Source organism: Caretta caretta, chromosome 1, assembly GCF_965140235.1.
Source record: "Caretta caretta isolate rCarCar2 chromosome 1, rCarCar1.hap1, whole genome shotgun sequence".
Lineage (NCBI taxonomy): Eukaryota > Metazoa > Chordata > Testudines > Cheloniidae > Caretta > Caretta caretta.
Window position 1 is genome coordinate 270,197,593 of NC_134206.1, and position 15,366 is coordinate 270,212,958.

Genomic DNA, 15,366 nt, shown 5'->3' on the forward strand with positions numbered 1-15,366 from the left:
ATGTACAGGAAATACTGCAATAGTATAAGCTTTTAAAGCAATTAGCAATTTAAAGTATAAGCCTTTAAAAACCCTTTAAAACAAGTAGCTTACCAGTGAGCAGCTAAAAGTTGCCTTTTTGTGATAGCCATAGCCAAGGCCACCCTTCTCAAACTTCAGACGTTCTGGAGTGTGATACAAGCAATTGAAATATCTGAGAGAGATCTGAAATACACAACAAAGCCCGGGTATTCCACATTGCACCAAACTGAGTGCTGAAGATCAGGAATCCTGATACTCAGTTTCTGCCTCTAGGAGGAGAATTTAAGCGGTTGTGGTAGTTGCCTTTTCAAAGACTTTGTCTCTGGCTTAACTTCTTAAAAATTGTCTATTTTTCCCCTTCCTCCAGTGCCTCCCAAGAGAAATGCCTCACCCCTTTAGGATTAATAGTTTTGTTGTTCATCCTGTCAGTGGTAACTTCTGTTGTTGTTTTTTTGTGTTTTTGTTTTTTAGTTTCTTTTGAAGGACTAAATAAACAGTCTATGATTTCTGTAGGAGGAAAGAAGCTGTTGCCATGGCTACCCATCCTTTAATGGGAACAATGGCACAAATGGGAACAAACTAAACATGGGAGCATGATCACAAGGCCAGCATAGCTATGTCAGTTAAGAATGATAATATCTCACCCCCAACTAACACAGCTATGCAGGCAAAATCTTTCAAGTGGATGCAGCCAGTTTAGCATCTGATGTTCAGGGAGGTGGTTTAGCTGTATTGGCAAAAGGACTCTCTTTTTAAACTGGTATAAGCTAAGTCTTCACTAGTGGGCTTTGCCAGTATAGCTATACTGGCAAAGCCTTTGTAGTATAGACCAGCCCTAAGATGAAAAGTTGGGCTTGTAATGTGTACTAATTCGGGAACTTCAGCAAGGGGGATGAGCTAGAGCCATGTGCACCAAAGCATGGTAATCTTAGTCTGGGATGGAAGATGGCTGTATAAGATGGCTGCAAATCTGTGCGAATTGTGGAGCCTTTCTGGGTGATTATTTGTGTATAATATTGTTACAGATAAATACTCTTGGAGACACAAACCCTTTCACTAACCTGATCCCTAATTTGAATGAAGTAGATCCTGATGTTGCATATTCTACTGTTCCATACGAGAAAGGCTTTGCTTTGCTTTTCCACCTTGAACAGCTTCTTGGAGGACCAGGTGAGCATTAGTAGTTCTATTTTAAATAGGATTTTTATTTTACTTTGAAACATTGGCTTTATTAATTGATACTTTTTTAACTTAGATGTCTTCATTGGCTTCTTGAAGGCTTATATTCAGCAGTTTGCCTATAAGAGTGCTGTGACTGAAGATTGGAAGAAGCTCTTGTATTCCTACTTCAAGGATAAGGTTGGATGGTGCTTCGGGCTATTTGAGATCCTACAATTGTGTGAAACTGGCAGAATGTATTCTACTTGTGGCATAGCTCAGGAACCTGAAGATACTCCATATGGTCAGAGTAAAATAGGCTGATAAATAAAGTATTACTGCCTTTTTAAAAAGAGATGGCGCTTATGCCTCTTCACCCTCATTCCTATGTAGAGAATATGTAAAGATGTAGCATAAAATCTTACAAACGTGGGTTTGGGTTACAGTGCATGTGTTCAAAATAGTTATTCAGAAGTAAACTACATAGGAATCAGCACTTTAGTTTTGGTTTGTAAGACCAGCCTGAGCTAAAGATTTAAACTAAATTTCAAATTGCAAACTCTTTAGAGAAAAAAACGCGTAGATGGTAAACTGAATAAAGATCTGTTGTTTGTAGGTGGATGTTCTCAACAAAGTTGACTGGAATGCATGGATGCACACCCCTGGCATGCCACCAGTAAAACCAACGTAATTGTGCTTTCTTCTCTTGTCTTTCTCGCCTAAAATTTTTGCGTTCTTCCCAAACATCAATTAACTATTTGAAAAACTTGTACTAGAGCTGGTCAGAAAACTTCTACAAAACCTTATTTTCTGAAAATATTTGGAAGTTTTTTTGTGTGGTGCGTGTGTGTGTTTGTTTATCTTGGGGGGAATATGATTCTGATACTTTTCCAAACTGAGAGATGTTGGAGAAAGGTATGTTGTTTTTGTTTGGAAAATTGCCACAGAAAATGGAAAAATTTCAAAGTGTGATTTTTCCCCTCCTCTCCAATCCCGCCCCCGTGGAAATCTCTGCAAGAAACATCCCTCTTCCCCCCGCCGCCCTCTTCATGCTGTCCAACCAGCTGGAGAGTGTACAACTTCTGAATGTGTTTACGTTCTGAGGTTGACTAAAAGATATTGCTCCATCTGTGGTCAGTAGTGCATGGGGCTATCAATGAGCAATAGCAATATTCACAACAGAGATCAAAAAGAAAAGGAGTACTTGTGGCACCTTAGAGACTAACCAATTTATTTGAGCATGAGCTTTCGTGAGCTACAGCTCACTTCATCAGATGTTTACCGTGGAAACTGCAGCAGACTTTATATACACACAGAAATCATGAAACAATACCTCCTCCCACCCCACTGTCCTGCTGGTAATAGCTTATCTAAAGTGATCAACAGGTGGGCCATTTCCAGCACAAATCCAGGTTTTCTCACCCTCCACCCCCCCACACAAATTCACTCTCCTGCTGGTGCTAGCCCATCCAAAGTGACAACTCTTTACATAATCAAGTCGGGCTATTTCCTGCATAGATCCAGGTTTTCTCACATCCCCCCCACCCCCATACACACACAAACTCACTCTCCTGCTGGTAATAGCTCATCTAAACTGACCACTCTCCAGGTTTAAATCCAAGTTAAACCAGAACATCTTGGGGGGGGGGGTAGGAAAAAACAAGAGGAAACAGGCTACCTTGCATAATGACTTAGCCACTCCCAGTCTCTATTTAAGCCTAAATTAATAGTATCCAATTCGCAAATGAATTCCAATCACAAATACCACGAAGAGTGGAATTACTGTGAAAAAGGAGAGCATGGAAATACATTTGTGGTGACTCTCATTGTAGAAGATTTTCCACATATTGCATTGCCGTGTGAGGCGCACACCTATGTTATAAATAGGCTTGGCAGAATTTTAATTTTATTTTTTATAACTTCAACAGACAATATTGATGATTTTGTTCTTAGATTTTTATTGATTTTTACATTTTCACAGTTGTGGAAAATTGAGGGTTTTTTAAGCATTTTTTCCAATTTTTGTTGGTTTATATTTTCACAATTGTAGTAAATTATGGGAGGAATCAGACAATTATTTAGTGACACTTTGAGATTCAAAAGGTTAAAGCCTTATAAACTGTTAAATGCAAATTGTCAAAATAACATGTCAAAATAAAATATTCTTAAATCAACAAGTCATATCATACTATTAATTTCCTAGTCTATTTGTAACAAGCCTTATTCCAAAATTTAAATCACTAGTTTTGACTCTTAAGTTCTCAAACATCATTTTTGCTTACTTTGCCTATCTGTAAGTTTCAGTTATTGATGGAAATGTATTTCCATTTGGTTTGTTCGTGTACAGTGAAATCTGTTTACCAACACTTACCGATAAAAATCTAATCCTTCCGAGCCCAATTATAGGCCATCTTGCCACTTTTACACAGCCTGTGCTACAATGCCCGTCAAATGCACTTGGAGTTATTCACATTTCTAAAATATAATCCTTTGTTTTTCAATCCTTTTTAGATATGATATGACACTATCAAATGCTTGTGTTGCCTTGAGCCAAAGATGGAGCAAAGTGAGTTGTTAAAGAATTCTGCAGACGTCTTACAGATATTTTAACTATGACAAACTAGTTCTGTATAATAAGAGAAGGGCTCACATTAAAGAAAGTATGTGTCTGGTGAAGGAAATGCTGCCATGAATTTTTGCATTATTTCATCGGCTAAACTTTCAAGAAGAGTCTGTAGAGGTGCTGCAACTTCTTGAAACGAGAAGCTGCATTGTACCTGTAAACTAAGTACTTACACGGCTAACTATCTAGTGCATGCGGATAATGTGCAAATTGAGAATCCCATTGTGCATAGTTTACCCTATGCCTTAGGAGTGCAATTTCAAAACTTTTTGATAGGCACAGATATGGAAGTAAGTCTCCATTACTGATTATATCCTCATACTAACACTGCCCCATCTTTCATAAAGCAGGCAGTATGTACTCCTTGGTAAAATTAAGCAAAGCCAATTACAACAAATCATTGCTAATTTGTAGTAATGTGTTTTTAGTTTTGCCAATGAGTGTAGCATCCTTATTTTTGTCAATATTGTGTGTTTTGGCCCTACTGCGCATTTGCTTCACCTTAATTCTCCTCTTGTCAAAGATTCTTTTTATGAAAAAGTACACATTGCAATTGTTGTACTCAACTTTTGATATTTTTTTAATAAGAATCTCTTAAACTTACTTTGCACTTTTTATTTCATTATCTGTAATAGAAAATGAAATGGTGAAAACAAAAAACCACTCAACAAGCCCCATGGCTTTCCCATTTTTGGATTTTTTGTTTTCTGTAACTGTGGAACTTAAACCCTAACAGCAGTATTTTTACATAAAGTAGCTTGAAATTAAATGCAGGTGTCCATTTAAAAAAAATAAAGCAGACAGATGATGTCTTTGCTGAAAAAGCCAAGTATAAACTATTTGTTTTTTATTTGCTTATTTAGGCCAAAGAAAGCGATTTGTGCTCATTCAGCTCAGCAGATATAAAGGATTTGTCATCCCATCAGTTGATTGAGTTTCTGGCACTGTTACTACTGGACGTAAGTGCAGGCTAGGAGTAGTTTGATCTCCTAAGAATACAAGCAAAGGCACAAATCTATTTTGTAAAACCAGGGAGCTCATACGTTGCCCACACTTCTGAAGATCCTTATTCATCCTACTTAAAATCATTTGCTGTTCTTTGGGACAGCCAGTAAGAGGTCTCCAAAACCCATTCTTTCTTAATTGTTCACCTGATGAGTAACATCCAGAGACTTTCAGTCAAGGAGGTATAAACAAAATTTGAGAAGTGGTTGGGTTTGTTTGAATTTTAGCTTTTATGTATTGTGTGACTAAGCTTTAAATAAAATTGTAACCAGTTTGGAGTGCTTCAGTGATACTGGGGCTGTACTAAAGTTTCACAGACTTAAGCTATGTCTATACTACGGAACTTGGTCTCCTGTGTAGCCGCTCTGTATTTTAAATCACCCCCCAGCAAGCAGTGAGAGCGTCTCCCACTGACATAGCACTGTCCACTCCAGCACTTTTGTAAGTGAATCTTATGTTGGTCAGGGGTGTGATTATTTTTCACCCCCCAGCCAACAAAAGTTTTGCCAACAAAAGTGCTAGTTTAGACAAAGCCTTAGTAACTATCATATTATCTGTTTCCCCTTCCTTAGTTAGGTGGAGTGGAGCAAAGGGAGGGAATATGCAAGCACTTACCCATAGCCATCAGTTTTTTGTTAAATATTCTCTCCCTTGTAGTGAAAGTCGTCTTTCTAGGTTTTGCCTCCTCTCAGAGAACATCGGTTGAAATATACCTCTTACTCATTCTTCTAATTTTGCAACTTTTTTTTAGGCACCACTTCCTCTGTCACATGTAAAGCAAATGCAGGAAGTTTATAACTTCAATGCTGTAAACAATTCTGAAATAAGATTCAGGTTAGTAATAGTATGGAAATTGCTTCATGAAAAGTGTTTGTGAATAAGATAGTATTTTCCCTTATCAATCTGAGAAGTTCCATTCTACAGAAATCTAATAGGACACGCATGAATAGTAATGACCTCTGATAAATGTAATTTTTACATGTGCAGTGTTTCTATGTACGAATTAATGATGAAATGGGAAAATGTATTCCAGTCTGAGCATCCGAAATTAACAATAACACCTAGGTCATCTAGTCTATTCCCTTGCCAGTGTGATTGTACCCTGTAGTAAAAGTCCTAAGGCTTTGTCCACTTAACTTTAGATCTGGCTTTGCTCACAGGGTTTATGGTCTTTTTAAAGTAAACAATTATTAAAACTTAAATGGAAATTTAGGAAAAGCATCAGAGGAAAATATTCCTTTCCTCCCATTAATTCTAGTTTATTCCTATCACTGTAAATTCCTTTGTATCTCATATTTATACACCCTTAAAACATGTCTGAACCCCAAATTATGTTGTTGGAACTCTAAAAGAATATTTATATTGGGAGGTATTATATTATAACTTTTTAAAACGGGCAAAATTGCCCAGTTTGCCATTGTAATAAACTTGCCACAAAGTGTTTTATTGGTTAGGGATTTTGTGTCTTGACTCAATGTACAGTAATCCTTTGCTATTTACCATTGACAATCCTATATTGTTTAAGTTTAGAATGTAGTTCCCAGTTCATATAATGTTGAGTTCTATTACTTTTGCTTTGTTTTTGTATTTATAACAAAATAGATGAGCTTGTGCAAATAGGTGCTTACTGCTATGTAATGACTTCCCCCAAACATACAGCACCCTGATCAACAGGGCCCTAATCAGTGCCTTTGGGCATTTATCATAAAACAAATATATACATCATTATAAGAGAAATAATTGCAAAAGTCAGTGTGAGGAAACCCAGTTCAACCTCATTATGAACTTAAAGTACTTAGTATCTGAATGTCATGTTGCGTGTTTGGTAGCATGACCTCTTCATTCTTAGGGTGAAGTTAGGGAACACGATATTAGATATTAGTGGAAGATCACAAATTTGAAAACTACAAATAAAAATTGGCAACCAACTTGGCGGAGAAATTCATGTTTAACTACATTTTTTCAGATGGTTACGTGTCTGCATCCAAGCCAAGTGGGAAGAAGCCATTCCTCTGGCTCTAAAAATGGCTACAGAACAAGGCAGGATGAAGTTTACTCGTCCCTTGTTTAGGTAAGACTTACCTACAGAACTTAAAAATGCACTTCTTTTTTTAATAATTGTGGACACTCCTGTATAACACAGGCCATAGGACTCCTTTGAATTAATTCGTTTTTGAACTGGAGCAGGAAGTGACTCACTGTAGAACTTCCAGAGCACTTTGAACATGAATATCTCTACGTTTGCAAGATAAATTGAAGTTCTTATATTTTATTAATATTTTTAACATAAAAACCGAGCAAACTTAAATTGCAGGGTGGAAAACCATTATATAAAGCAGGGTTCGGCAACCTATGGCACCCGTGCCAAAGGCGGCATGTTAGCTGATTTTCAGTGGCACTCACACTGCCCAGGTCCGGGGGGCTCTGCATTTTAATTTAATTTTAAATTAAGCTTCTTAAACATTTTAAAAACTTTATTTACTTTACATACAACAATAGTTTAGTTATGTAATAAAGACTTATAAAAAGAGACCTTCTAAAAACGTTAATGTATTACTGGCACGCAAAACCTTAAATTAGAATGAATAAATGAATGACACACCACTTCTTAAAGGTTGCCGACCCCTGATATTAAGGATAATCTTAATATAAAATCTTCAAAGTAAGAATAAAACTTTTAGGTGAAAATCTATATTTAGACTAGTTTCTTATTTGTACTTATATTATGGAATGTTTTGCAGGGACCTCTACAACTTTGAGAAGTCTCGTGATCAAGTTGTCAGCTCGTTCATGCAGCACAGAGCGCGCATGCATCCAGTGGCTGCAATGCTGGTGGCCAAAGACTTGAAAGTGGGTCAAGCACAGACTGCTTAATTTCTTTAAAAAGTTATGGCAAATTACTAAAACAGAACTGTAACTCTGCACATTATGCTAACATGCATGCTTGATTATCTGTCTGACTTCGTGTTCTGCTACTGTGGCAATAATTTGGCTTAAATGGATCTTCAAGATGACGTTTAAAAACTTCAGTCTTGTACATGGAATGAAATTTTGGAAAACTGATAAATCCTTTGAGAGATGAATGAATGGCTCTAGTACAAACAAATTATAAAGTACTTAAAGGAAAAGATGACTTTTCTGAGATGCATTTGTGTTTATCAATCGTGTGGACTTTTTTACAAATTTTGAACGAAGTCAAATCTTTTTTTCATACGAGCTTTCATACAGCAACGCACAGTTGAAGTCCTGAGTCTTTAAATATTTGGGGAACAAAATCTTTTAAATAAAACAGCTAACTTGTCTGGTCTTGTACAATCAACAAGTGTAGAAAGTAAAAATAAAAATGTCATAATAAATAGCTTTTCCTTGCTGACTTCAAATATTCTGATTTCTACAATAAACCTGGAAGAAAAGTTGAATGCGCTTGGAACTTAAAAATCATGTTTGTATAAAAACTGTTTTTACTTGTGTGGCCTACATTACTTTAGTATCTGAATAATTTTGTTTCTCCTTCCAACCCTGATTTTTGATGGTTTTGTTAACATGAGTTAAAGTATGACATGATTCAGAGTAACAGCCGTGTTAGTCTGTATTCGCAAAAAGAAAAGGAATACTTGTGGCACCTTAGAGACTAACCAATTTATTTGAGCATGAACTTTCGTGAGCTACAGCTCACGAAAGCTCATGCTCAAATAAATTGGTTAGTCTCTAAGGTGCCACAAGTATTCCTTTTCTTAGTATAACATGAGTTACAGAACATACTGTATAACAGCTGGAGCTGATTGTCAAAATTCAGTTTTTTGACAAAGTTAATCACAATATTTCAAGCTGAAATTTCAATACTAAACTTTCAGGCTTTGTCCTGTGTTCTGTTGGCTCACTGTATTTTTATGTAAACAGTCCTGATATGGGCCCTTAATCAGTCAGGCATTTAAATACATGAGTAGCCCCTTGACTTTACCTGGCTGGCTCAGGGGCTGTCTGATAGCAGCCTTCAACTACCTCAAGGGGAGGTTCCAAAGAGGATGGAGCTCAGCTGTTCTCAGTGGTGGCAGATCACAGAACAAGAAGGAATGGTCTTAAGTTTCAGTGGATGAGATCTAGGGGCACTCGATTTGATACCGGCTTCCAACTAGCCATCAACCCATTGATCACTACCCGTTGAGCCTGACAATCTAGCCAGATTTCTATCCACCTTATAGTCAATGTTCCCTCTAATTTCTGAAGGCTGTGTGCGCAAAAAATTTCCTCTGCAAATTTTTGTGCGTGTGGTGTTTTGCCATGTGTGCAAGGTTTAGGATCTGTGTGCATGCACACAGCTTAGAGGGAACAGTGCTTATAGTCCATTCATCCAATCCATACTACTTGAACTTGCTGGCAAGAATACCGTGGGAGACTGTATCAAAAGCTTTGCTAAAGTCAAGGTATATCATGTCCACAGAGCCAGTTATCTCATCGTAGAAGGCAATCAGGTTGTTCAGGCATGACTTTCCCTTGGTGAATCCATGTTAACTGTTCCTGATAATCTATTCAAGTTCTAGTTAGAAACTGTTGAATTAACTTGATAGAAAGCTCTCAAACGGAAAGTGATCCCTTCTGAGGGAGCTGCACTAAATCATTATAGTTTTTTGTGGATAAAGCTTTACTGAGGGTATGTCTTCACTACCCCCTGGATTGGCAGGCAGCGATCGATCCAGCGGGGATCGATTTATTGCATCTAGTTTAGATGCAATAAATTGACCCCCAAGCAGTCTCCCCTTGACTCCGTACTTCAGCGCTGCGAGAGGTGCAGGCAGAGTCGACAGGAGCGGCAGCGATCTACTCACTATGGTGAAGATGCCATGGTAAGTCAATCTAAGTACGTCATTCACATAGCTGAAGTTGCGTAATGTAGATAGATTTCCTTCACACCTCTCTTCTCCCCCCTCCCCCCCCCAGTAGACCAGGGTTAAGCCACCCTTTCCCATCTTATTCCTCAGCGTAGAATATTAATGTCTGGTTGAGTCAGAGGTGAAAGTAAGCAGGTACGCCCTGGTATGGCATACTGGTAAGAGCCAGTGCGCCGTACTGGGATCGGCTTTCCCAGACGGCAGTTTAAAGCCCTGGGGTAGCTGCAGCGGGGATTTAAAGGCCCCGGAGCTCCAGCCCTCACTACTGCCCTGACCCCCTGACCAGGGCTTGGGCAGCAGGGCTCAGGTGGGGATTCAAAGGGCCCCGGAGCTCCAGCTGCTGCCACCTTCCACCCCCTGCCCCTCGCCCGGCGCCCTTTAAATCCGTGTCTGAGCACTGCTGCCCGAGCCCTGGGGTAGCAGCAGTGGCGGGGATTTAAAGGGCGCTGGAGCTCCAGCCCCCACTACTTCCCCACGGCCCTTTAAATCACTGCCTGAGCCCTGCTGCCAAAGCCCTGGGGTAGCGGTGGTGGGGCTCTGGCAAGGATTTAAAGGGCCCCGGAGCTCCAGCTACTGCCTTGGGCCTTTAAATCCCCACTGGAGCCCTGCTGCCGAAACCCTGGGGTAGCAGCGGTGGGGCTCTGGAGTGGATTTAAAGGGCCAGGGCGGTAGTGGCGGCTGGAGCCCTGGGGCCCTTTAAATCACCGACGGAGCCAGGCCACCGCTACCCCAGGTCTCTGGCAGCAAGGCTCAGGTGGGGATTTAAAGGGCTTGGGGCTCCGGCAGCTGCTACCACAGTGGAGCTCCAGGCTCTTTAAAGCTCTGCCAGAGCCCCAGAGTAGCAGTGGCAGCTGGGAGCCCCCAGGGCTCCTCAGAGATTTAAAGGGCCCGGGGCTCTGCTGCGGTAGCGGCAGCTGGAGCCCTGGGCCCTTTAAATCGCCCCTCAGCTCTGGGGTTAAAGAGCCCCGGACTCCCAGCTGCCACTACCCCAGCTGGAGCCCTGGTTCTTTTTAAATCAAGATGTAAAGGGCCTGGGGATTTAAGGCCCTGCCTCTTCTGGTTAAGGCCACGCCCCCTGCTCAGGACTCCGGGGTACTGGTAAGTCCTCTAACTTACTTTTACCCCTGGGTTGAGATCATGGCATTTGAAAAAGGATTCTTCCTTTTTCATTGTATATGTTAACTTATGGGGGGGGAGAAACACTTTCCCCTATTCCTGAGACAGACACACATCCCCCCACTCCCCAAAATATGGGTATTCTGTGATAGTGAGGATTTTGCTACTATTTCTTTTAGCCCTATGTCTGCCTTGGTTTCCCTATGCACTTGGTACTGCTGTGCACTGAGTGTAAAAGGGAAGGCACTAAGTGTTTGAAACATGTAGCTGTCTGGTTGGATACTAGACACATTCACGTGTGTGTGTCCTGTTCCATTTGTTGATGGATGATCAGGAAGAGACCATGGAAGCCACAAGGACTGGGAAGCAGAGGCACACTGGACATGTGAATGCCATAAAGGACAGGTGTGAACAGACTGCTCTTAGGGCTGTTGCTGTGAACAGAGGACAGATTGGGAGAGTGTGTCAAAATGGATCTCAGAGAATCAGGGTCTGGCAAAGCCATTGCTTCCACCAATGTGGTGTGTGTCTTAAGCTTACCTTTCCAATGTTACCCTAAAGACTTGAAGATGTTATATTCCGGGTGACTAATAAATGCTACCTTGGTTTGAGAAGTCTGCCTTACCTCACTGCGGATATCTGCTGTTTGCATTGCTGTCTAAGGTGGAAAAGCCTCTCTCTCTCGAGTGATCTCAGTTGTGCAGGGAATCACCACTGGCTTTGGGAAGTTTGCTGAAACTGTTGTTCCAACTAGTAAACTCAAGTATGTTGTATCTGTATCCTTCTTTAACTTAGAAAATGGGTATAGAAAGTAGATCCATATGATTTCTACAGTATCCATTTTTAGCCCATTTTCTTCCTAAACAGCGAGGGATATGTTCTCAGATTTGTGAAAAACATTTTCTCTTTTTGAACACTGTAAATTGTTTGGTTTTATGATTTTCCTTGGAGGAAACTTCAAGTGAATTTAATTTAGTCACATTCCACAGATAGTGGGAAATTGACTTCAAATTTTTCTCTTCCACAAATTCCTACAAGTCTATACTAATTAAATGTGATTTGTAATCGTTTCCTAATGGCTTGAAACTATCTGCCTTTCCTCATGCTAACACTGATACAATAGGTAGTGTAGAGTAAACGTGTTAATATATCTTACGCAAGGCAGGTGAGGTAATATTTTATTGGAGCAGTTTCTGTTGGTGAAAGAAGCATTTGAGCTACATAGAGTTCTTCAGGTCTGGAAAAGTAATCACTGTCAGGGTTACATACAAGGTGAAACAGATTGTTTAGCATAAGTAGTAAATATGTTGCAAGAGACCATTTAAGATGAAGAGGGTGTGTCTTCCTCTTTAAAGGTGAAGCTATCCAAGATTCCTATGCTGAAACAGACATTATACCTAGTATATATTTTACTTGGTGCTCGTCAAGCTGGCATTTTTCTACACCGTATTTTAATCCCTTCCTGCTTCCTGAGTCTACAAAGAAAGCTCAGTACAGCGGTGGTCTAGGGGTATTCCTAGTATGTCCTCCTGTTCATAGTAACTCCAGTTGCAGGGGAGCCCTCTAGTGATTGATATGGACATGACCAAGGGAGGAAAGGCGCGCTCGCTCTCTCTTTCTCTCTCCATTCCCGTGAAAAATTTGTGCTGACTCAGAGTGTACACATGTGTAAAGGGGAGCTGGGAACAGTTTACAGCCATACCTGGGCAATGATCGTCAAATCCTAAGGTTTAGCTCCTTATTTAGGCAAAATCTCATTGGTGTTTGGACTCTGTGTAAGAAGGGTCACTTATACAATTTCAGAGCCAAGGGCTGCCCGGGCTGGGATTCTCTCTTCCCTCTTTCCACCCCCCCCCCCAAATAAAGATAATATACTTTGTAAACTTCTCATGAATCCTGCCATCTGTAGGTTGTTTTCTTCAACGTGGATTTGGAAAGAACGGCACACCGGTAGGTCACGAAAGATATTTTCTGCTTGTTCACAGTTTATGAAAATGGCCAAATAGTATGGATTGAAATAAGCTGAAATGCAGATGCTGACTGGACTAGTAGAAATTTACACCTGTATGAGGAGCAGAAAAGAAAGCAAAAACAAGTAACTATTGTATTTTGTAGGAGGAGAAAACTGAATAGCCAATAGAGTGTTTGGAAAGGAGTGAGAATGGCTACTGCTCTGCAAATATTTCTAGATTAAACACAGTTGAGAACAACTTAAAACTGACAGCTAAAAAGATCTTTCTCCAGTACATGCTTCCAAAGTTTTAAACAGGGTTTTGATAGGTTCAGCAGAATACACTGTCTTGTCCTAAAATGTTTGGATTTGGGTTGCTATTGTGTAACTGTCTAGCTATTAAATCATTTCAGACAAAACTATCGTAGCCAGAGGCATCATCTCCTACATGTTCACACTGGCCCTGCTCTACTCTGTAGTTTGATTGGGAGCTAGAATCTGTTAGAGGCCTAAGAGTGAATGAACAGCTGTTGGTATATCACAGTCTGGGTCAGAGAGAATGTGAGCATTGATGATGGCCATGTCTTTTATCAGCTGCTTTGGAAAATCTTTTCTGCAGCAGATTAAGAAAAGTATCAAAGTAAAAGGGAATTCCTGTAACAAGACCATACTAATTTAATGTGATCTGTAATAGCCTCCTGGTGGCTTGAAAATATCTGCCTTTCTACATACTCGCACTGATTCAACAGAGTAGAGTAAATTTGTTGGTATATCTTAAGCAAGGTAGGTGAGGTAATATTTTATTGACTCAGCTTCTGTTGGTGAAAGACAATCATTTGAGCTACATAGAGTACTTTTTCAGAATGGAAGAAATCAGTGTCATGGCTAAATACAGGGTGAAACAGATTGTTGAGCATAAATGGTAAATGTTACCCATTTCATCTTAAATGGTCCATTGCATGTCTTCCTCTTTAAAGGTGAAGCTATCCACAATTCCTGTGGTGAAATAGACATGCTAGTATATTTTACTTGGTGCTCTTCAAGTTGGTAATTTTCTACACCGTATTTTAATTCCTTCCTGCTTACTAGGTCTACAAAGAAAGCTCAGTACAGCAGTGCTCTGTGGTCTATGGATATTTCTAGTATGTCCTGCTGTTCGCAGTCACTCCGGTTGCTGGGGAGCCCTCCAGCGATTGATATGGACATGATCAAGGGAGAAAGTCTCTCTCTCCCATCTAATTGGATGGTGAAATCTAAATTCCCCAACATAATTTCCACTGACTTGGAGTGTACGCATGTGTACAGGGGCGCTGGGAACAAGTACCAGCAATGCATGGGCAGTGATCATCAAATCCGAAGGTTTTGCTCTTTATTCAGGCAAAATCCTGTTGATGTTTGTTTGGACTCTGTAAGAAGGGTCACTTATACAGTTCCAGAGCCAAGGGCTGCCCTGGCTGGGATTCAACCCCCAAGTGCTCAGTGCTGTTCAGCTTTGCACCTTGCAGAGTTGGGCCTGCAAGGAAATTTGTGTCTAAAGAGGTAGCAGAGAAGCTGGTTTCACCATTTTTACATTAAAAGGTAACGTACTCTTCTGGGATGCGCCAGTGTCCATTTGTGTGCTGCGAGTCTGCAGTAAATATTCCCTTTTAATGAGTGGGTGTAGTGCTTGTAAAAGGGGCCCGGATGCCAACACCAGGAACCAAAGTTCTTTTGTAGAATGCAATGTTACATATTCTCCAAAATACACCAGCATGAAGATCAGCAATGCAAGCTTCCTCTTGCTGGCCTGCTAATCTACCTTCTTCTTTGAATGATTGCTCATATCTATTCCACAATAGGTGTGCATGCTCGCCATGTGCACCGGTGCCGGAAGTTTTTCCCGTAGCAGTACCCATAGGGAGGAGCGTGCCTCCCCCCGCAGCGCCTGTCTGGCATGGTAGAAGAGGGGCTGCGCTCTCCCCTATCCTCAGTTCCTTCTTGCTGCCAGTGAAGGTGCATCAGAACTGCTCAGCTCCAGCTTTGCTGCAGCTCATCCCCAGAACTCTTCGTTTGTTCAGTAGTACCTGTAGTCAGTTAGTTAGTTTAGTCAGTCATTGAGCCTGGGCCGGGACATGCCTTGCACCCCAGGCTTTAAGTCATGCGGCTCTTGTAGGCACTCTATGCCAAGGAGCGACCCGCACGTGGATTGTCTGTGCTGCTTGGGAGAAACCCATATCAGCGAAAGGTGCAAGATCTGCAAGTATTTCAAGCCCCGGACTAAAAAAGAAAGGGACATTAGGCTCTGGGCCATCCTGATGGAGTCGGCGCTGGCCCCAACCCCAGCATGCCGCTCCAAACCGGTACCCAGCACCGCGGCCTCAGTACGCGGAGACCCTCTGGTACCATCGTGCAGTCGGCACAGCTCCCCATCCACGGGGCACGCCAAGAGGACCGGAAAAACTCCCTCTTTGCAATGGAACCAAGGGTAGTCTGGGACAGAGGCTAGGCCCATGTCGGGTAGTCCTCAATCCCCATTGGGCCCTAGGCTTCTGACTCACATTGAGCGGAGTAGCCCAGCCCTTTCGGAGCAGGCCTCTTCGGATGCCATCTACACCTGAAGCCCT

General features: G+C 41.1%; 1 protein-coding gene across 1 annotated transcript in view; it reads left to right on the plus strand.

Moving 5' to 3' along the window:
* Positions 1-8,180, plus strand: part of LTA4H (leukotriene A4 hydrolase) — a 30,516-nt gene extending 22,336 nt beyond the window's left edge. Inside the window, exons 12-19 of the mRNA XM_048835530.1 lie at positions 1,047-1,191; positions 1,277-1,380; positions 1,796-1,866; positions 3,691-3,745; positions 4,666-4,761; positions 5,559-5,641; positions 6,774-6,878; positions 7,549-8,180. Coding sequence (XP_048691487.1) covers positions 1,047-1,191; positions 1,277-1,380; positions 1,796-1,866; positions 3,691-3,745; positions 4,666-4,761; positions 5,559-5,641; positions 6,774-6,878; positions 7,549-7,681 — 792 coding nt within the window. The 3' untranslated portion in view covers positions 7,682-8,180. The remainder of the gene's footprint in view (positions 1-1,046; positions 1,192-1,276; positions 1,381-1,795; positions 1,867-3,690; positions 3,746-4,665; positions 4,762-5,558; positions 5,642-6,773; positions 6,879-7,548) is intronic.
* The last annotated feature ends 7,186 nt before the right edge of the window (positions 8,181-15,366 follow it).